General features: G+C 42.1%; 1 protein-coding gene across 1 annotated transcript in view; it reads left to right on the top strand.

The window, feature by feature from the left end:
• The window catches only part of Adam18 (ADAM metallopeptidase domain 18), a 39,935-nt gene extending 18,486 nt beyond the window's left edge, over nucleotides 1–21,449 (top strand). The window contains exons 10-18 of the mRNA XM_050146730.1: nucleotides 2,414–2,550; nucleotides 3,571–3,754; nucleotides 4,981–5,076; nucleotides 6,820–7,018; nucleotides 9,370–9,469; nucleotides 10,901–11,087; nucleotides 14,498–14,578; nucleotides 14,993–15,107; nucleotides 21,307–21,449. Of these exons, the coding sequence (XP_050002687.1) occupies nucleotides 2,414–2,550; nucleotides 3,571–3,754; nucleotides 4,981–5,076; nucleotides 6,820–7,018; nucleotides 9,370–9,469; nucleotides 10,901–11,087; nucleotides 14,498–14,578; nucleotides 14,993–15,107; nucleotides 21,307–21,449 (1,242 nt within the window). The remainder of the gene's footprint in view (nucleotides 1–2,413; nucleotides 2,551–3,570; nucleotides 3,755–4,980; nucleotides 5,077–6,819; nucleotides 7,019–9,369; nucleotides 9,470–10,900; nucleotides 11,088–14,497; nucleotides 14,579–14,992; nucleotides 15,108–21,306) is intronic.
• The last annotated feature ends 429 nt before the right edge of the window (nucleotides 21,450–21,878 follow it).

Genomic DNA, 21,878 nt, shown 5'->3' with positions numbered 1-21,878 from the left:
CGTTGAGTATATGTTGTATGACTGAATATGTGATGTCTTCAGCAGTAGTAGCTTACTGTCAAGTTGTGGACAGTAACCAATAACATTGGTAATATAGCCTGTATTGTTCCAGTTGTGGTGGGGGAGGAGTCTATGGTAATCCACTGGTCAACAACTCAGCAAGAGATAACTCTTTCCTAGTGCTGATGGTGGTAGCATATGGCATCTAGTTGAAGTATAATTTGGTTTCCTAATCCCAGATTTTTGGGCATCTTCTGTTGTCTCGTCAATGATTTGTAGCCTGATAAACCAGTGCTTTTCAGATCCCGCGGTAGAAAACTGTTTTTGTCTTGTAAGCAAGAGATACATGTACCCGAGGAGCATGCCTCACCCATACTGCTCGTTAGTTCTTGCGGAGTTTTAATGCAAATTAGTGCACAGCTTCACTAAATCTGTTACTATGAGACTTTAATTGGGATGGACTGAATGCTGGAATGTAAGGCAGTTGTCGATGTTGCAGGGACAAAGATAAGTGAAGCCCCGAGTCCCTCTCTGATGTTTTTGCCAACCAAAGCAGGTTGTGCTCATCTGCCTGGTGGGTGAGTGTTTTACTTTTATTTCCATGGCTGCGATGAAATACTCTGACAAAATGTAACTTAATGGAGAAAGGGATTCAGTTGGCTTCCAATTCCAGGATACAGTCCATCGTATATCACGTGAGTCACGAGTCACGGCCTCAGGATGTTAAAGCAGCCACACCCATAGCTAAGAGCAGAGAGAAGTGAATCTTATGTGTTTACTTGCTTACTTGTTCTCAGCTCAATTTCTCCACTTATATACAGGTTAGGACCCTCCTGCTTGGGGAATGGTGCCACCCACAGTAGGCTGGGTCTCCCCATATCAGTTATCTTAAGTAAGATCGCCCACCACAGGCATGCCCATAGGCCAACCAACATGGACAATCTCTCATTGAGGCACTCTCCGGGTGCTTCTAGATTGTGGCGAGCTGACAAAACTAAAATTATAGTCAGGCTTTTTGCTTCTCCTGCTTAAAGGTCCTATAATGATCTCACCTGTACTGTATGCCTTATAGTAGCAGAGAAATTCTAGCTCAGAGGTTAACAAGTTACAAGAGCTCAGTGTGGCCATTGCAACTCTAGTCACCTGTGTGCCAGTAAATTTTTATTCATGAATATTTGAATGGCATATAGTTTTCATGCACAGAAAAATATTTTTTCTCTTGAAATTTTAAAGTATTTTAAAATATAAAAGCTGTTCTTAGTTATAAAGTACACGAAAGCAGGCAGCGGCTGGATTTGGTCTGATTTGTTTGCCAGCCGTGTAATAGTCCAGTCAGGTCTCATGCTCAGAAAGCATCATCAAAATAGGAAGGGGTTCTCTAGAAGGGAACAGTTTAGAAAAGACCTTGCTCTTCTAAACTGACGTTTACCAGAGGAACAAATAGAGATGGATACTGAGTGCTCAAAACTATGAATAACAAAACAGGTGGGCTCTACACTAAAATCAACACACTTCCCGGGGCTTCTCAATGACTGTGTTTATCTGAGATTGGAATTGGAGTGATTGATTGGCGGAGCTTGAGATCCCAAGTTTTCCCTCTCTGTCTACTTGGTTTCTTTTTCAGTTTGGGATTGGTGTACTGGCTTCATAGAAGGTTTGGACTGCTCTTTCTATGTCTATTATTCTGAATAATTTCTTTGAAAGTTAGCTAAAATTCTGCTATGAATCCATCTGGCCTTGGAGTTATTTTAGATGGAGGCTTTTTATTCCTATTTCGGTCTCCGTGGTAGATAATTAAGCTAAACCCCAGAGAAGGATGTGTCTTGGCACTTTTTGCTGATTTGTGACTGAAATCATTTTGAGCACTTTAACTTGAAAGGTGTTTTATTTTGAGGAGTCTCTTCATCTGAATGACTTTATCCAATATTCATATAAGTTAGATAATTATAAAAGAAGACCATGACTCCTGTGTTACTGGGCATTAAGACTCCAGATTCTATATTTTACCTCAAAATCTGGTGTTCCATAATTGGGTGTCTGGACCCATGCCATGTTCCAGCTTTAACATTCAATTGTCAAATCTAGGTCTCAAACTTAGATACCACATCATTAGGGAAGCATACCTATTAGGTTTTTTTCATACTCATAGAATTTTCTGTGTTAAGTTACATGCATGTCTACAATATGTGTAGTTTTGTGGGGTTTGTGTCACATTATTTTAATAAATGTACAAATAAAGACATACAGCTAAATTAAAGTAGCCATGGGTATGCATAGCAAAGAAAATTATTACAAGGTACACTCAATATAAAAAGAATTATAGAATAAAATTTTGTGATTGCAAAGACATTTGTCACTCGCCTTTGTATTATTTTTACATAATTTTTTTTCTATTTCATCTTCTCTATTTTAGTATCCAGAAGACATAGGTTTGGAGGGATTATCGGTAGTTATCACTCAGCTGATTGGCCTTCAAATAGGATTGTCATATGATGATGTCAGTAATTGTTCCTGTCCCAGAGCTCCATGCATAATGCAACAGGGAGCCATGTAAGAATTTTTATGATGAATTTTATCTTTAAATTCTTTGTTAGACTTATTTTATTTATGTGAATTTTGCCTGCATGTATGTCTTTATGCCATGTGCATGCATGGTGCCCACTAAGGACAGAAGAGGACATCAGGTCCAGGGTCCCCTAGAACAGAAATTACAGTTGTGAACTACAATGTGAATGCCAAGAATCGAACCCAGGCCCTCTGCTTAGAACTGCTGAGCCATCTCTTTAGCCCCCAGTTGTAACTAATTTTATACATTGATCTTATGATTTGATGAACATTGAAATATTTTTATTAATTTCTACATTATAAGTTGGAATGTTATATTATGCTTAATAAGATAGCATATAAAATATTTTCCATGTGTGTGTCCAACTCATTCTATGTCTTGTGGGTGGAGATTGCTCATTCATTCCTGGCTGACAAGTCCCAAAATAATCACACAGAAACTATATTAATTGCAATACTGTTTGGCTAATAGCGTAAGGAAATTTCTAGCTAGCTCTTACATCTTAAATTAACCTATTTCTATTATTTTATATTTTACCACAAGGCTCGTGGTTAACCATCAAGGTTCTAGAGCATCTGTCTCCTTTGGCAGCTACATGACTTCTCCCTGATTCTGTCGTCTTTCTCCCAGCATTCAGTTAATTTTCTGGCTTAGTTCAATTCTGCCCTGTCACAGGCCTAACACAGAGTCTTTATTAACCAATGGTTAAAAAAAAACATATTCACGGTATACAGAGAGAAATACCACATCAGTGCCTGGCTGGTTTCTCCACCCTTCTTCTTCCCAGCATCTTCTGTGCCTGGCACTCCTGCCTAGCCATTGGCCACTCGTCTTTTTATTAAACCAATCACAGTGACGTATCTTACTCCACAACGTTTACCCTCTGCTGAAGTCTATATTTCTATTTGCTTCATCTCGTGGGTTCTATGATTTACTAATGGAGCATTGTCTAAATGTGTTTTAGTAGCTAAGTTTATTTCTCTGAGACTATTATTTTGCTTTAGGAGTTCCAGTGGGGTGAAGACTTTTAGCAACTGTAGCATGCATGACTACAAGCACTATGCCTCAAAATTTTTTGAGGGATGCCTTGGCAACCTTTCAGATGTGCAAAAATTAGCACAGAGTCAGCCCGTGTGTGGTGACGGAATTGTGGAAGCTAATGAAGAGTGTGACTGTGGAAATGACATGGTGAGCACTAGACATTCAAGTTTGGCCATAGTTGTTCTAATCCGAAGAGCACAGAGCATGCTGTCAGAGTACATGCTGGGCGTATGGTGGCATCTTTAGTGTAAAACTGATATAATGAGAATGAAGATAGATCAGTTGCTTTCCCACCTCTCTTTTGTACGACATGGTTCTGTGTAGCCCAGCATGAACTGGCTTGCAGGTTGAGACTGCTCATCCTTCTCGGCTTTACTGCCCGTCATGCCAACTGTTGTCTACTGCTGCTCCCAGTGTTCAAACCTGGTCTATAAACAAAACCTACAACTGATACTTTCAATGTCTGTGACCTCCTGAGATGGCCCTACTCTGAAGTTTATAGACCTCCCCTACTGGTCCCCTATCTCATGTGCAGTCAGAGTCATCCAGAGAATGAAGGCCAATCAGAAAGACCTGAAATTTTCAGGATAGAAAATAAGAGAGATTGCTATGTCTTATATGGAGAAATCAAGAGAAGCGGGGGTCATTTTAACCATGTGAAATAAATAACGACAGTATCACAGAAGCATTGCAGACAACCATGGCACCAGAAGCCTCCAACGCCGTCTTAATATACACACTCCATGTTCTTGGCGAGCAAATGGAGGTGTCTTATGCCGTAGACAGGCCACCGCCAACACCATTAATGGGAAAAGGGTCCGTGAATAAATACTTAATGTGTCTTGGTTTCCTTCCTAGAGTTTAGCTTCATTCTCAATAGAAATGTGTAGCAAACAAATCATCAATGGGAGTACTGAAGAAAGGTTGTTTCTCCTGGGAAGTCACACTCCTCCCAACCCAATGCATTCCATATTAGTAAATTCTGAGTCAATCTCCAAAATTTTCACGTTCGAGATCAACAACTGATTTAAGTGCTATTTCCTTAGTGCTCTCAGTCCCACATACTTTCGGGAATTCTAGAAATAATGAAAGCTGAGGGTGGTGAAGCTTCGATGAATGTAATTAGGAGCACAGCATGCGAATTAAAGCTGAGATAAAAGGGCAAGAGTTACCAAGTTGTGGGTGGTGGTGCTTTCCTAAAATCCCAGAGCCTGGGAGGTGGGGGCTGGAAAGTGAGGGGGGCCACTGGCACCCTCCACTGCACTGTAGAGCAGTCTTGGCTACATGATAGCCTGTCTCAGAAAGAAAGGGGAGAAGGAAGGAGAGCTGGAGCATCTATCCTAACCGGAATCCTCTTTCTTCCGAAAGTGCAGGAATGCCAGTTTAAAGAGTGCTGCAACTTTGAAACATGCAGGCTGAAAGCCTCTGCAAAGTGTGGCTCTGGACGATGTTGCACACCAAGCTGTGAGGTGAGTGGCTGGTACTTAGCAAAGGGAAGTTGAGCCGCAGTAATGCAAGACGAGATTAACTAAAACAGCGTGGAATGAATGATCCAAAGAATGTGGGCTCTAGAGATTCCATGATAAACCACCACGAGTTACATAAAACATTCCCATAGTCATCAATGCTGTTGCCACCTTTGAATCCTTTAGTTCACATACAAGGAGAAAGAAGATAATGCCATGTATTCCATTTTCTACTCTGTTCATTTCCCTTTGCAAATATCTGTGGATTATCATATTTCTTATATTTTAATTGCACTTCCCTTATTTAATGGTTTGTTTCTTTATTCTGTGAAGGATTAAAGTCAGGTCTGTGTGCATGCCAGGCATATACTGAGCCACACCCCCATCCTGTGTGTATGCTAGGCATATACCAAACCACACCCCTGCCCTGTGTGCATGCTAGGCATATACTGAGACACATCCCATCCTGTGTCCATGCTAGGCCAGTGCTCTATCACTGAGCCGCACTTCCCCCCACCCCCATGCTGCATTTCTTATATCTGAAAGCCTCCCTTGACTACTTGACTATTTTGGATCATCTGGGTCTACTGAGAGTGGGTTCTCTCAGCTATTGTTTGCCTAGGAAAGGCTTTATTTCCCATTAGGTTTTTTTTTTTTTTTTTTTGGTTTTTCGAGACAGGGTTTCTCTGTGGCTTTGGAGCCTGTCCTGCAGGCTGGTCTCAAACTCACAGAGATCCGCCTGCCTCTGCCTCCCAAGTACTGGGATTAAAGGCGTGTGCCACCATTGCCCGGCTTTCCCATTAGTTTTTAAAAATTGAGTGTGTATGAATTGTCATGAGTACACCAGAGCCAGCTCTCTGTTTCCACCATGAGTTCTCCAGGTATGGGGCCCTTGTCCTCATCCTGTTTGGCAGAAGACACGTTTGTCCACCGAAGCATCCTGCTGGCCCTCTCATTCACCTTGATGTATATCTCCAGCGTACGAAACTCTAACTTGTGACTTTTCTCTTTCATTTCTTTAAAGATACTTCTTTATTTATCAATTATCTTTTCATTATTAAACATTAGTTCAATTACAGATGCTATAGTCTGTGTATGTGTGTGCATGTGTGTGTGCGTGTGTGTGTATCTGTGTTTTCAATACATAGGGTAGTTCAACATTTGGAAAGTATAAATTTTGTTATGGATGGCAACAGATGAGAAATGTGTTCAACCAGCCATAAAAATGCATCTGAACTATGCAGAGAGACCCTTCTGTTCTCAGAATAATCAACGGTGGCGGGGAGATGTGCTGATCGCGCAGTATTCTAAGCATGCGTTCCATTACATGAGAATGTGATCTTCATTACGGATTTGCAAATATTAAAGAGACTCATTGTCTCTCCCACACGAATAAGCCAGTAAGAGTCAAAGCTGGACCCGGCTTCCGGGTCTTGCCAGCATCAGAGGTGGAACCAAATGTTCTGTGCTTCTCAATGCCCATGCTTCTCATGTCAGAGTTCGCAAGGCTGTGGGCAGCTGCCAGCCTGCTGTCCGTGGGGATCTGTGTCTATCACAAAGACAGTTGCCCTTCTCTGGGCTTCCCAGTGGGTATTTTACCTGGATTTCCCTTTCTAGAATTCTTAGTCTGGGGAGGTGTCAGTCCCTCAGCCACAACCACACACGTTTAGCTGAGTCCTTTGACCAATAATTATAGAGTCATTCTCAGCTCCTGGTCTTTTTTTTTTTTTTTTCTCCCGTCCCTAGCTGTCACCAGCAGGCACTCCCTGTAGGAAGGCTGTTGACCCGGAATGTGACTTCACAGAATACTGCAATGGATCCTCTAACCACTGTGTTCCCGACACCTTTGCGCTGAATGGTCACTTGTGCAGGCTGGGAGCTGCGTACTGCTACAACGGACGGTGCCAAGCTCTCAACGACCAGTGTGTCGGTTTATTCGGAAAGGGTACTGCTTCCTTTTGTATTTGTGGTGCACTTGGACTGCTCTGTAGAGAATGTATTATATGCCATAGGGCCTCAATGAGGAAGAGCCTGGGTCACAGTTTTAAGGAGGGAGAAACTGAAATTCAAGAAAAAAAAAATTAAAAGCATGATTGAAATTTTCCAAGAAAAATGCCATGTAGGTTTGGCTTGAAAAACAAATATGTTGCCCATTCCTCCTAAATTATATTAAAATATGAGTAGCAAATAAGCAGATAGTGATGGCTTAATTTTCTATTATCTACCACATTCATAATCCAGTATTGAAAACATGAGCCTTACAAAGCTGAGCCACATGTAACCTCTTTTCTGACCAAGGAACTAGCAATGCAACAGCAGCCACAGGCTACCTGGCCAGAACTCCTGCTTCTGATTTGTGACAGATTTTGTTTGTTTGAGACAAGTCTCATTACATAGTCCAGGCTGACTTTGAACTCACCATCCTCCCGTTTTGACCTTATTCATATTTTTTTTCAAATAACATTTTAGAGAAATCCAGATAAGACTCCTGCATGCCTGCTGGTGTTTTTGGTGTGCCCCAATATGATTATCTCTATGTCAAATGATTAAAATAGTTTGAATACATATCAGGTTTACAATGCAATGTTAGACACCAGAGCAATGGGCTTGGGAAATAACAGGAAATACGCTTCAGGATGGACAGAGAACCCCATGGGCGTGTAGGCTATGACTGGAAAACAGTTAGGATAGACAGAGTTTCCTGTCTGAGATAACATGACTGGGCTTTAAAGGAAAAGATTGGCTTCCAATTAAAACGTGGAGAGGAACTTCATTAAGACAGAGCTTAGAAGAAGAGAGTAAGAAAAATCTGCCACAGTCAGCATGAAGGGTGGCCTGATGTGAGGAGGGAGCCTTCAGAAAAATGCTGCAGACAGAGTGGGTATGGGTATATTCATAAGTCATTAAGAATCTAATCTAGTTCATGTTGTGAGAATAATAGACTCTCCCCTAGGCAATATGACCTGTCTAGCCACATGTCCTTATCCCAAATTACAGTACCAGGTATTTGTTCCAGCTTATGGGATTGGCCTTACATCCAAACAGAAAGTGGTTGGTTACTCCCAGGACACTTGTACCACTAGTGTACCAGTGTGCACATCTCGCCAGGCCTTTGTAATTGTAGTGTACAAGATCGCAGATGGATAAGTAGGATAATGACTTTTTTTGTTCTGGTAACATGCGTATCATGTACTAGCACCATTAAAGCTAGCCAGTAAGGATGAAACTTCCGGTCATACCAGCTTGGTAGCCTCTTCAGCTACAGGATCTTCCTGTTAAGTTCTGGAAAGTAGCCAAGAGCAAAGGCAGTAATCTATAATGTTTGGGGAGCTATAGGACCTCGCTAAGAGGCACCCTCTTCCTGACACTGGACTTGTTACCTTATAAAAACTAATTGGGGCTAAGTTGCCTTATTGTGAGTCAACTCTGTTTAAACCCTTTTTAAATGTAATTTTTAAGTAATCTCAGACATGAGCACTATATTTACATGATTTCCATACTCCCTTGCTGCTCCAACTCCTCACATGTCCCCCCATCTCTCAAGTTCATGGCCTCTTCTTTATTGTTTAAGTACAGCCAATTGAGCCCATTTGGCGTTGCGCCTCTGCGCAGGTGTTTAAGATTACTTGGGATTAAGTAACATTACCTGAGAGCTTGATTCAGGAGGAACTGGTCTTCCCTCTTCCATCAGCCATTGGTGCCTGCACGTCTTCATCTAGGGAGAGAGAGCCTTCTAACCACTCTTGTAATTGTTCAGGCCTGATTTGGTTATTTATCTGATCACCAATTGAGAGGATTGAATATTATAGGCATGTATACACATAAATAAAATAATCAAAAAATCAAAAGCAAGGTGGATTATGCCTGAGGAGCAATACATAATCTTTCACTCTGATCTCTACATATAGAGACGTGTACACACACAGGTACGAGGCACATACGCAGGCACACACACACACACAGTACATATTTTTAGAAAATATTTAAGGGGGCAAAGATGGACATGCATCTAATGCTAACCCTCAGGAGGCTGAGGCAGGAGATTTTTGAGGACAAGACCAGTCTGAGATGTATAGTACACCTTGTTTCAGAACAACAAAGAAATACGTAAATACACCAGTGTAACTACTAGCATTGGATATGATCCCTTTTGTTTTGTGTTATGGCATTGGCACGTTGCCCATGAAAATCAAGCTCACATGCCTATTTTGAAAGGACAGTTTTATGAGTCCGTGACTAAAGAGCGTGTAAGCTGCATTAAGGATAATAACCTAAACGACATGTTTCCCATTGTAGGTTCGAAAGGCGCCTCCTATGCCTGTTTTGAGAAAGTTAATTCACCACGTGGAAAACTGGCAAGCTGTGGTTTTAAAAATTCATCCCAATGTGCACAAAAGTATGTATGTAAAGTGTGGTTGTTTTTCTGAGTCCCGTTGCTTGACAAGTGACAAATACTAAATCAAAACAACTACCAAATTGTATGATAGGAAAATATTCTCATGCATGCATGAACACACTCATGTGCGCATGTGCCATGAACACCGTGCACACGTGTATGTGTGTGATCTCATAGAAATTCAGAGTTTTCACTTTCCTCCAGTTTTCCCCTTTACCCCCCTCCCGCAAGAATTCGACTGAATGAGGAATAGGATGAAATGTATTAAGAGGAATTGCCCACTTTTTAGAAAATAGGGTGTTCTGTTCTAAATTAAGTATTAAAGTTGGCTCACGTTTTAAGTCTGTCTGTCACTGTAGGTATCCTAAAGTGGATATTTTGATTTTTTTTTAAACACAGATGATTGTTGAGAGAAAAGAAATTTTCACCTTGTTTGTTATTTCCAAATGACCGATATGTAAAGCCACAGAGCATGTCTCAATGGCTCGCCTGGACTATTGTAACGTGGTTTATTATAGCATAAAACAGCCCCTGGGTCTGCACAGGGACTGACGGCCCTGTAGCAAGTGCTGCCAGAATTTTACTTGGGTATTTTTTTAAAAAGTCACAAGGGGCTGGGAAAATTCTAGCTCCTGAAAAGTCTTGCTAGAGTTGGAGCCACAGAACTCATGGGAAGAGAGCTAAGATGTGGTGGTCGACACTGTGATCTCAGTGCTGAGGAGAGAGAGAGAGAGAGAGAGAGAGAGAGAGAGAGAGAGAGAGAGAGAGAGAGAGAGAGAGAGAGAGAGAGAGAGAGAGAGAGAGAGAGAGAGAGAGAGAGAGAGAGAGAAAGGCAGCTCTCATGGACTCACTAGTCACCCAGCCTAACTTACTCAGTGAGCCCGAGGCCAGCGAAAGACAAAAAGTAAAGGTGACTGGCACTTGAAGCCTAACCCCCATTGCTGTCTTCTGGCCTCCATGTATGGGCATCTATGTACACACGGTTTTGAGTGACAAATGTATTGTTAAATTCTATGGGATATAATAATATACATAAATAATAATAATAATAATGGCACATAATCAAAAGATACTGAAAGAATACGTGGTTTGCCACCACTGGGCACCTTCAGGTGACAGGTCCAGCCTGACTGAGCTGTATTAAAGTCAGCCAAGTGTCCCTGAAGACCTGCACTAGAAAACAGAGTCATGTGTAGATGGTGTAAACTAAGTAGATACACCTCAGTTCTGCCACAGTGCTAATTAATCTGCTTGCATTTAGCCGTTTATGTTTTTTAAAAATCTTATAACATCATACAACAATGTTGCTGCTGTGTCATTTTTCCCGTTTTATGACATGAGCCAAGCATTCAGGCCACTGTCCACGCAATACTTAAGGAAGCTGGGATCACTGAAAAGTAAAATGATGAATTTTGTCCTTTCCATTTCCAGGGATGTTCTCTGTGGGAAATTAGCTTGCTTTCAGCCACACAAGAATCAAAAAAGCGCAGCCCGGTCTGTGGTATATTCATACGTCCATAACAGGGTGTGCCTGTCCACGCCTCCCGGGTTATCTATGAGGTCAGATGGCAGAGATTATGCGTTTGTGGCTGATGGCACTGTGTGTGGACCCCAGATGGTAAGAGGCTGAGGATTACGTTTCGCTGTGTAATTCCCACAGCCGTGTTCCAGGACGCTGATCGCAGTTTGACCCTGAAGCCTGTCTTCCTTTCCGACGTGGTGTAAAATAAGCCTTAGTCAGCGGGTTGCATTGCTACTTCTCAGTCCCTATGTAAAAAAACTGTGGGCTTGGGCTTGGCTTGTTTGCTTGTTTGTTTTGAGACAGGGTTTCTCTGTGTAGTCCTGGCTGTCCTGCAACTCACTCCACAGACCAAACTGACTTTGAACTCAGAGATCCGCCTGCCTCTATCTCCCAGTGCTGGGATTAAAGGCGTGTGCCACCACTGCCCAGCTAAAACGTACAAGTTTTTGACACGAGTCTACTAACCACCAAGTGCTATTATTTTTAGACCTAATCATTTCCAATAGTAAATTCTGAGTTTTCACTTCACCTCGCTTGGCTGCAAGCCATATCCGTATTGAATAAATTATCTGCTATGTATCTGATCAGAGCGGAAGTGTGAAGAGTTTGGAAGAGCCAAAGCTGACCTAGGAGAGCGTGGCTAACGGCTATCGCACAGAGACAGGCTCCTATGTGTTAGCATAGCTGTGTACACGCATGCGCACATTACACTCACATAGTCATTATACACAGACAGAACCAAAGTTCAGAGTTTATCAGTCTAGGGGATGAGGGGACCCAGCTCTGAAAGCACACAAATAGCCCTTTGAGGTTAAAAGTAGCGATTATAAACACTTTAGCGCACTTTACTTGGAGATTACAGAGCCAGCTCAAAACTCCAAAAGCAGAGGTTCCTGAACCCCAGAGATGCTTATTTGTTCTGAGTAACCCAGTTCCTGGGTCTGCCTGCCTCGTGTGGCCAATTTCCTCATGAGCTACATCTATGAGCTCCCTTCTCACAAAAAGAATAAAGAGAAGAAGGTTTAGAATGTCCGGTTAGGGAAGTGTCATACATGATGGACCTTGCCTGTTTCCCTTGTCTTAGAATATTTTGGTGTTTTGAGCTGTAGGCATGGAGAAACCCACAGTTTTGAGCCTGAGATGCACGTAGCCCCTACTCTGATGACCAGGAAAGAATAGAACTCCATCCCCAAATAAATGAGCAAGCCATTAGCAAAGGTGTATCTTTCAACTCAGATCTTCCAATAGGATAGTAGCCCCAGATACCTTGATCAGAATTCCACACAGGACTATAAGGTAGGAGCTCCAAGCACTGGGACCTAGCCCACCCCAGATAGTGTGCCCAGACTCCACGGCTGCCAGGACAGCTTGCCAGATTTTCTCATCATCTAAGTGGGGACAGACAAACTTCCAAGAGTGCCGAGCATGATTGTCTTGTGAATGGAGAATTAGACAAAAAAAAAAAAAAAAAAAAAAAAAAAAAAAAAAAAAAAAAAAAAATTCCTTAAAGCGACAGTTGTTAGTTTGTAGAAGATAGTGTCTTGCTCCTGGTCAGGGACACAGGTTACTGCCTGGCAGGGGGGAATTGACTTTTCAAGTCTATGGCCCAAACCTGTCTCTTTCTTCCTGCTAGGCTAAATTTATTTCTAAGTAAATATTGTGTTATTATTATAAAGACAAAAACTTTAAATATCTTTATTGGATTGTCCATTGTTAATTGGTAGAAATGTACCTGATTTTTTTCAACTTGATATGTTATCCTGAAACTGCCGAATTCATTGATGTATCAAGGGTGTGTGTTTGCCTGTGTATCTCTATGTAATCTGTAAGTCTGTGTGTTTGCACAGGCATCTGTGTGTGGTTTGCCCTTCTGTGTATGTTTGCCTATCCATCTGTGTGCATTCTGTCACTTCCTGTGTGTTCCCATGCTCATCTGTGTGTAGTGTGTTAGCGTGAGTGTTTATATACACACATCTGTGTGTAGCTTGTCAGTCTGTGTGTGTTTGCACGCTCATCGGTGTATAATCAGTCAGTGTGCGTTTTCATGGGCATCTGTGAGGAGTCTACTGATCTGTGTGTGCTTGCACTACCTCCATGTGCACTCTGTAAGTTGTCATGTGTTTACAAAGGCATCAGTGTGCAGCATAAGGCTACGGTAGATGAATCTGGGGACAGTCTGTCAGCCTGGGTGTGTTTGCCTGATCATGACTTTACAGTCTGTCAGTCAATCTCTGTGTATGTTTTCTTGGACATCTATGTGTAGTGTGTCCGCCTGTGTTTGCACAGCCATCTGTATGTAATCTGTCAGCCTGTGTGTATTTAAATAGATATCTTTGTGCCGTCTACAAGCCTGTGTGTGATTACATAGCCATCTGCCCACAGTCAGTCAGTCTGCGTGTGTTGGCATGGGCATCTCTGTATAGTCTGTCTGCGTACATTGGAGATCTACATATACGATCATGTCATCTACAAGCAAATAATTTTATTACTTCCTTTATGATTTGAATTTCTTTTCTTTCGTTTTAATATCTAAATTGCTCCAGCTAGAATACTGAATATAACACTGAATATTGAATGTAAGGATCAAAGAAAGGCTAGTATATACAAGTTATGATTTATTTATTGGTTACATGTTAATTTTGAATAAATACAAAGATCTCATTTTCATCCACATTTGATGTATTTATTTTGTGAATTACTTAATTACATCTTGTGTCAACAATTGAAAAACATAAGCCACAAAGCCTAACAAAATAGAAAAAGTTAAAAGAGACCAAAATAATTACATACCCAGATTACCGATTACTATTTGATTGCTACTTTGACAGGACAAGATTTGATAATTGCCAAAAAATAAAAACAAAGTTAAATTATTTCTCTTACCTTATAATTCTGATATGTGCCACCGCAAAGAGTTAAAACAACCTATGAATTGTATTTGAGACATAAGAAAAATTATTCTCCAACCTTAGGGGGGCAATTTTGACTTTTATCCAACAATCCATTAACAAATATTGACAGTGTAGGAAATGCAATGCGGATTTCAGTCAGTTCAAACTGTAGGGATCAAAATTCAAACCACACATAGTCCCTGTCTAGCTCCCAGAAGAGCGGCTCCTCCTGCTTTGATACCATTGCTGTTGAGGGGCTTATTTTAGAAAGCTGGAACATTGGTATTGGAATCAAAGCAAAATTGATAAGCAGAGAGGCTGGAGAGATGGCTTAGTGGTTAAGAGCATTGCCTGCTCTTCCAAAGGTCTTGAGTTCAATTCCCAGCAACCACATGGTGGCTCACAGCCATCTGTAAAGAGGTCTGGCGCCCTCTTCTGGCCTTCAGGCATACAGACAGAATATTGTATACATAATAAATAAATATTAAAAAAAAAGAAAATTGATAGCAGACCTTGGACATCTTTTATGCAACAAATATGTCCCTTTTATGTTACAAATAGTGGTTTGTTTTATGTGACATTTGTGACCGTGAAATATCCTATGTTTAATTTTAGTATTGCATAAACAGAACTTGCCAAGAAGTTGATCTAACAAGAAATGACTGTAATGCCTCTAAGAAGTGCAAAGGGAATGGGGTAAGTGACCCCACCCATGCGGGCGACTGTGACCATGCAGGTGACTGTGGGCGGTTCCAATCTCCTGCTTTGGAGAACTGATGACTGCACCACTCTTAAATGGCATGACTATAACCAGGAACCTGGAGGCAGGAATTTCAGCAGAGCCATGGAGGAGTGATGCTTACTGGCTTGCTCCACATGGCTGTGTTGGGAGCGGTGTTGTCCCCAGTGAGCTGGGCTCTCCATATCAATCACCAAAAAATAATGCATTACAGACTTGCCCACAGGCCTATTTTACAAAGGCGTCTTTCTCAGTTGAGAGTCTCTCTTTCTGAATGACTGTAGCTTGTGTCAAGTTGATGTAAAAACAGCCAGTACATCAGATTTACCTGCTAAGACGATTCAAAATGACTACATATTTTTCTGCTTTAGGTATGTAATAACTTTGGTCATTGCCAATGCTTTCCTGACTACATGCCTCCAGACTGTAAACTACAGATTGGGTCACCAGGGGGCAGCATCGACGATGGAAACGTTCTCAAATCAGGTCAGTACAAATAAACCTCCCAGACACCTAGTCTGTTGTTTTCTGTGGTATTAATTGAAGAAAGACATCTTTGTCAAATCTTTCCCAGCCCAGTTAAAGGTAAATTAGCTGGGTGCCATATTTGTAGTGAGTTTCCTCTGACCAACTCTAACCAACTTAGTGATGTAAACTAAAATAGAATTGCACTCCTAACGTTTCAGAAATGTCGTTAAGTAAAATTTTTTTAAAAAAGTCATATATAGAATAATGAAAACTATATGCAAGGTTCGTATTTCATATTATTAAAACAGAAAATTATTGAAAAGCAACCCTGGAATACACTTTTCATTCTGACTGAGACTTAGAAAAACGTACAGCAAAATGTAAGTGTATTTCCTACCAGGAGATAATGGTAAGTCACGTTCTGAGTACGTGCTCATATTTTCCCTTGTTCCTATGGTGAATGAAAGCCAGGTCACAAGCCATTCGCTGGTACCATCATTTATTCCTTCATCTATCTCCTCCACGAGCATGTCAGCAGGTATTTTGGAGAAGGAATAATATGGAGATCAGAAAGTCTAAATAATCAATAACATGGAAGTTTAATAGTGAAAGTGGGTTACCTGACACCCAATGGCGTTAGCTATGTTGGCCTGAAGTAGATATATAAGTGGACAACGAATAAATTGTCTCATATGTCAAGTATTTGAAAATAGCAATGACTCAAACATGGTTGTGAATTAATTAATGCCTGGCACCTGAAACAAGAGGTTCAAGGATGCTGGACACATTCCTCTGAGAGTCAAGAGTTGAAGGGAGCATGAACACAATCTGTTTCAATTTGTACAGCGAGGGTGGTACCCGACTATAATCTCAACACGCAGGCATCTGGAGCAGGAGGAGTGTGCTACGAGTTTGAGGCTAGCCTGGGCTACAGTGGAAGACCCTATCTGTGTTATTTAGGTCTCTATTGCTGTGATAAAACACCATGACTCACAGCAACTTGGGGGAAGAAATGATTTATTTCACCTTGTAGTTCTCAGACCACACTCTGCCCCTGAAGGAAGTCTGGACAGGAACTCAAACAGGGCAAGAACTTGGAGGCAGCAGCTGCTGCGGGGGCGGTGGGGTTGTTATTTGCTGGCTTGCTCTCCTAGGCTTGCTCAGTTTCCTTTCCAATAAACCCCAGGATTACCACCTGCCCGGGTTGCACCACTCAAGGCCCTCCCCACATCGGTCACTGATTAACAAAATGCCCTGCAGACTCATTCCGGAGTCCTTTTCTCAGCTGAGAGTTCCTCTTTCAAAACAACTCTCTCTTGAGTCAAGCTGAGAGGAAACTAGGCAGATGCTCTCTCAAAGGAAAAGAAATTGAATAGCAAGCAGTTTGGCTCTCTGTGGAATTCATGAGAAGGCATTTTTTTTTTAAATAATACTGTTTATAATTCACTAAGGACACGAAGAGCTCATAATCCATAGTTCATACTTATGTTAGGTGACCGCGGCAATTAGTGCGGAAAGGACACTGTAATTTCAGGGCGCCGTGGCATTTTAGAAACACAGTGTCCGAGACAAACGCCCGTGCTAAAAACATATACTAAAAAAAGGAGTGGTTGAAGCCGGCCATGGTAGCTCCTGCCTGAGATCCCAGCACTTGAGAGACTGAAGCAGGTCGATTGCTCCAAGTCTGAGGTCCAACCTGGGTTTCAGGGTGAAATCTGGTCTGAAAAACAAAGGCAGAAAACAAAACAGAAAATTAGATTCTTGTTTCGAGTCAGGACAGAATAATACCAGAAAACTGCATGAACTATTTGTCAAAAAGAGTATAGACCTATGGGTAACTGGAGGAGAACGTAGGCCTGTGGGTAACTGGAGGAGGTGTAGGCCTATGGGTAACTAGAAAGGAGTATAGGCTTAAGGGTAATTAGTGAGACAGCTTCGACATTCCTGTCAATGCGATGGAAGAACAGAGGAAAGGAAGGAAAGGGAAGAGAATGGCTGGAATCGTTAAATGACACGTCAACCAAAGAGACCCAGTCTTCTAGTCACGGGAAGTATTTGGAATAACGAGTGTGAGAGACAGATTCCCCCCTGACGGACGTCATCTCCCCTCAGCCAGTTCTGTCAGCACCGTAGTCCAATCAGGAAGGCGCAGTAGAGGAAACCTTAGGTTTACGGCTACGGACTAAGGGAAGGGAGAGAGGACAAGGAGAAGGACTCAAATGTTTAACAATCTGTCCACTGCACTGCAACTATGTCACCAGGAGAACACAGAAGAAAAGAAGAAACTCTGTGGTTACTGAAATGAAAAGGATTTTGTAGTTGAAAATTCCCAGAACTGAATTTTTTTTTTCATATTTTTCAATGGTTCCTTGAAGATTTTGCATAACTTATATTGTGATCATATTTACCACCCTCCTTTGGTTCTTTCTGGATCCACGCTCTCTTCCTAAATTACCCAACTTCGGTACTCCCCCTTTTTGCAACCCACGAAGTACGGTTTTTACTGGTCATATACTCTTGGATGTGTGCCCTTCCACTAGAACACGGTCTATGTACCGGGGCTTACGTGACGGAAGAAGCTCAACTCTCCCTCTCCTGCAGCCATCATCTGACTCTGTCACGGGTGGGACTTTGCGCCCCCTCCCTCCACATCACATGTTTGTCTGGCTGAGTGTTGCACAGGTCTGGGGCATTCGGTCAAAGCCTCTTGAGTGCCTGTTTGTCCTGCTGTGTCTGGAAAGCGACAGTCTCTTGTAGTCATCCCCACCTCGGGGGTCTGCAGGGAATCTTGGGCCTTGGTGGGGGAGGGGTGCGGTGTGGCTGTCTCATTTACAGCTGGGCATTCTGCAGTTTTATAATTTGCATCTTGACCCTGCATGGATCTCTGTTAACTTTCACCTACGGCAAAAGGAAGCTTCTCCGATGAGGATGGGAGAATGTGCCAAATCTACGGGAATGATGATTCCGGGTCAGTTTAATATTATCTACACTTAGCAGAATAATAAAATATATTTAATAAAACATAAAACTATTTAAGATTTTTCTCAGTTTTTAGTTCCTCGAGGATTTCGAACAAATCACTTTGACCGTTGCACTACCCTCCCTCAGCTCTCCGTAGAACCTCGGCTGCTTCCCTACCCAACCAATTTCCGGTCCTCCCTTTTTTTTTTTTTTTAATCCAAGTAGTGGTGGGTTTTTCTCCAGGGCCTATGACATTTCTAGCCACAGTTCCCTGTCAGGCCAGTCACTGTTGTAGCTCTCGTGGCTCACAGCTGGGGAAGACCTGGGCTTACTTTTCCCTCCGGTCGTCTACACAGCACTCGCCAGCACTGCGCAAGCCACCCAGTAGACACCAAACCTCCAGCTGGTGACAGACCGCTATTTTTATGTCCTATGATTCAAGCGTGTGGTGCCTTCGACAGTAGGGTCTCACCTTCTCATTCTAGGGGTAGCCAAGAGTATTGGCCTGTAGTGTTTGCTGGAACTATGAGGCATCATGGGTCCAATACTCCAAAAGAGGTAACCCATTCCAGATACTGGTCACTTGCTGGGTTCTGGTGTTTAGGGGAGGCTTTGTCACCCCATTAGTGCATAAGTCCATTGCAGCTTTGTTCTGTGTGTATGTATATGTTTTAGGAAGCTGCTACAGTGTAAATTTCCATATGGCTTTTAAAAATGTCCGTAGTCTTCTTGTCCCCCGCCCGTATTCCCCCCCTCTGCCCTCCCATCCCCTCCTTCTGGTTGTTTCACTCCCCTTTCACCCTTATGCCGCTGTTTCCTCTCCCCCTCTTTAAAAGACCCCCATGTCCCTTTATTAATTTTCTGACCTCTGTGGCTATTCCAAATACAACAACACGTATCTGAAGACCCAAAGCCAATACCCGGAAATGGGAGAAAACTGTAATGTTTGCCTTTCTGAGTCCGGCTTGTCTCACTCAGAATGCTCTGTCCCAGTTCCGTCCACTCACCTGTGGACTTCATCTTTCTTAACTTCTAGATAATCTTCCATTGTGTAAACCCCCTACATTTTCATTATCCATGCACCAGCCAGTGGGCATTTGGGCCGTGTCCATTCCTAGTTATTATGAGCAGAGTAATACTGAACATGGGCGATCAGGTATCTCCCTAACAGAATGCAGGGTCCATTGGGTAGATGCCCACAATGGCGGAGCTGTTTGGGAAGCCTCCACACTGGTTTCCACAGTGGCCGGACAACTTTGCCCTCACACCGGTAGAGAATAACTGTTTCCCCTACATCCACATCAGCATCTGTCATCATCTGCTTGGGGGATTTTGCCTTCGTTTTCTTGGACATTTTGACTGGGATAATACGAGCTTTAATTTACATTTCCCCAACAGCTAAGGATGTCAGACATTTAGAAAAAAAAAATGTTTCTCAGCCACTTGATTCTTCTTTTGAGAGCTCTGTTTGGTTCCACACACCAGTTTTTAATTTGGTTGTTGTTGCTTTCTCTTGATGTTCAGGTGTTTGGGGGAGTTTTTTTTTTTTTTTTTTTTTTGGTCCTCTATATATCTGAGGCACTAACCCTCTATTTGACATGTGTCTAATAAAGATTGTCCCATTCTGTAGGCTGCCTATAGCTGACCACGCCCCTTGCTGTACATTGGCTTCTTAGTTTCACGGGAAGCCCACCTCTTAACTGTTGGTCTTAACGTTTACACCCCTGTTGTCTTACTGTTCTATCTAGAACTTCAAGTATTATATCGAATAGATATGGAGAGAGTGGCCAACCTTGTTTTGTTCCTGATTTCAGTGGAATTGCTTCGAGTTTCTCTCTATTTAGTTTGATGTTGGCTGTTGAATTGCTGTATATTGCTCAGGAAATCCTTTCTTGTGCCACTGAGTTCAAACCCTATTCCCTGTTTTCTCTTCTATCAGATCCATGGTATAAGGTCTCATGTTGAAGTTTTTGATCCATTCGGAGTTCAGTTTTCTTGCAGAGTGAGAGAGAAGGGTCTAGCTTCATTCTTGTACTTGGAGTTGCCAATTTGACTGGCACCATTTATTGAAGATTTTATCTTTTACCCAATGTGTATTTCTGGTCTCTCTGTAAAAACTCAGGCGCCCATTACAGTTCAGGCTTGTATGTAGGTTTTCAGTTCTTTTCCACGGACCAATGTTTTATGCCAGTACTATGCTGACTTTTATTACTCTAGCTCTGTAGCATAACTTGAAATCTAGGATGGTTATATGATCAGCAGATTGTTTTATTGTTTAGGATCGTTTTGGCTCTACTGGGTCTTTGGTGTTTCCATATGAGATTTAATTTTTTTTTCAAGCTCTATGAAGAGTCACATTGGTATTTTGGTATGGATCACACTGAACCTAAAGATTTCTTTTTGTAAGTTGGCCATTTCACAGTATTAATCCTACCAATTCACGAGCATAGGTGATCTGCCTTTCAGGTTTTTTTTTTTTTGTTTGTTTTTCAGTGTCTTAAATCTTTCATTGTCTAAATCTCTCACTGCCTTGGTTGTATTTATTCCAAGATCCTCAGCACATGTGCGCAGATGTGGTGAAGGTGGAAAGAGAAGGGCTTTGTGTGCCTAAAGCGTTAGTACCGCATGGAAAGATGGCGTTTTGTAAGAATGTGTGCATCTAAGGAGAGGAACTTACTTAGCAAGGCAGTGGACAAAAGTTTTTATAACAAAATTTCCTTGCATTTTCACTTAAACTCTGTTAACATAGTGACTTTAAAATATTTAAATGAAAATAACTATTAAGTTATAGATAAACTAAGAATTTGAGTCAGGTTGAGCAGACCTGACTCTCCAGCATCTGTGGCTTAGTGGGGAAGCCCTCAGCCTCTTTCCTTGTTGCATTCCATTTGAAATACCCAGCATGTGGTCATCTGAAGATCTCTGCTGTGGGCACAGTGTTCTTGTCCCCCATTCGAGAAGAACTTAGAGCCCTGGGATGTGGAGCGATCGTTCAATGGCATCTTTTGAATTATTGATGTAACCAATGAACCACACGAAACCAACATCCCTCCAAACAAGTAGGGAGCACCAGAATATTAAATAAATATGCAGAACAAGACATATGGAAAACATGTCATGTAGTTTTGAAGTGTTCTCTTATTTCCCCCAAGATAGTTGCCTGCAGTTTGCCAAAGTATGAAGCACATTATGCATACATGAGATTAAAGTGGAAAAAAGGAGTCTGAGCCTGTCCTCTCTGGCGTTTCCTTTCCAGACATAATTTTGATGGCAAAGAGCTTCAGCAAGCATCAGGACAGCTGGATGATCCTGGGCTTCTTCATCGTTCTGCCTTTTGTCCTAAGTCTCATCATTGGGATCATGAGGAGAAACGAGAGGAGAATCCTGCCTCAGAGATAATGCCAAAAATGAGGGGTAAATACAATCCATAGTATCAGCCTGTTGGGTTAAGTGGAACTGCATTTTGATGGCTTGTGTTCTGCTAGGTTATTTGACTCCTTAAATATGAACTATTCTTGGCCCCACAGAAGTTGAATTCTTTTAACTTTCTTTCTCAGTACTTCAGCTCCCTGGATCTTTTTCTAGTTGTGTTCCACACTGCACTGGGAACTTAATTTCTGAAATGTCAGTCAGAACACTCCTCCTCTCTCCCCGAGGGTTAGAACACTCCTTTCTCTCCCCGAGGAAGAGAGAAAGTGACCGTTTGCAGTCAGAGTGCAGAGGCCCTGGTAAGTCACGTAGGCTGCTCCATTTCTGAGTACGGCTCCCTGGCTCCAGGAGGATGAAGGTTTCAGGCTGTTCTGATGTAAGATTAAACAGTGTGTGGGG

Source organism: Alexandromys fortis, unplaced genomic scaffold (assembly GCF_014885135.2).
Source record: "Alexandromys fortis isolate MF-2015 unplaced genomic scaffold, M_Fortis_MF-2015_v1.1 scaffold_55, whole genome shotgun sequence".
Classification (NCBI taxonomy): Eukaryota; Metazoa; Chordata; class Mammalia; order Rodentia; family Cricetidae; genus Alexandromys; species Alexandromys fortis.
The sequence above is the reverse complement of the archived record's forward strand: the minus strand, read 5'-3'. Positions and strand labels throughout refer to the sequence as shown.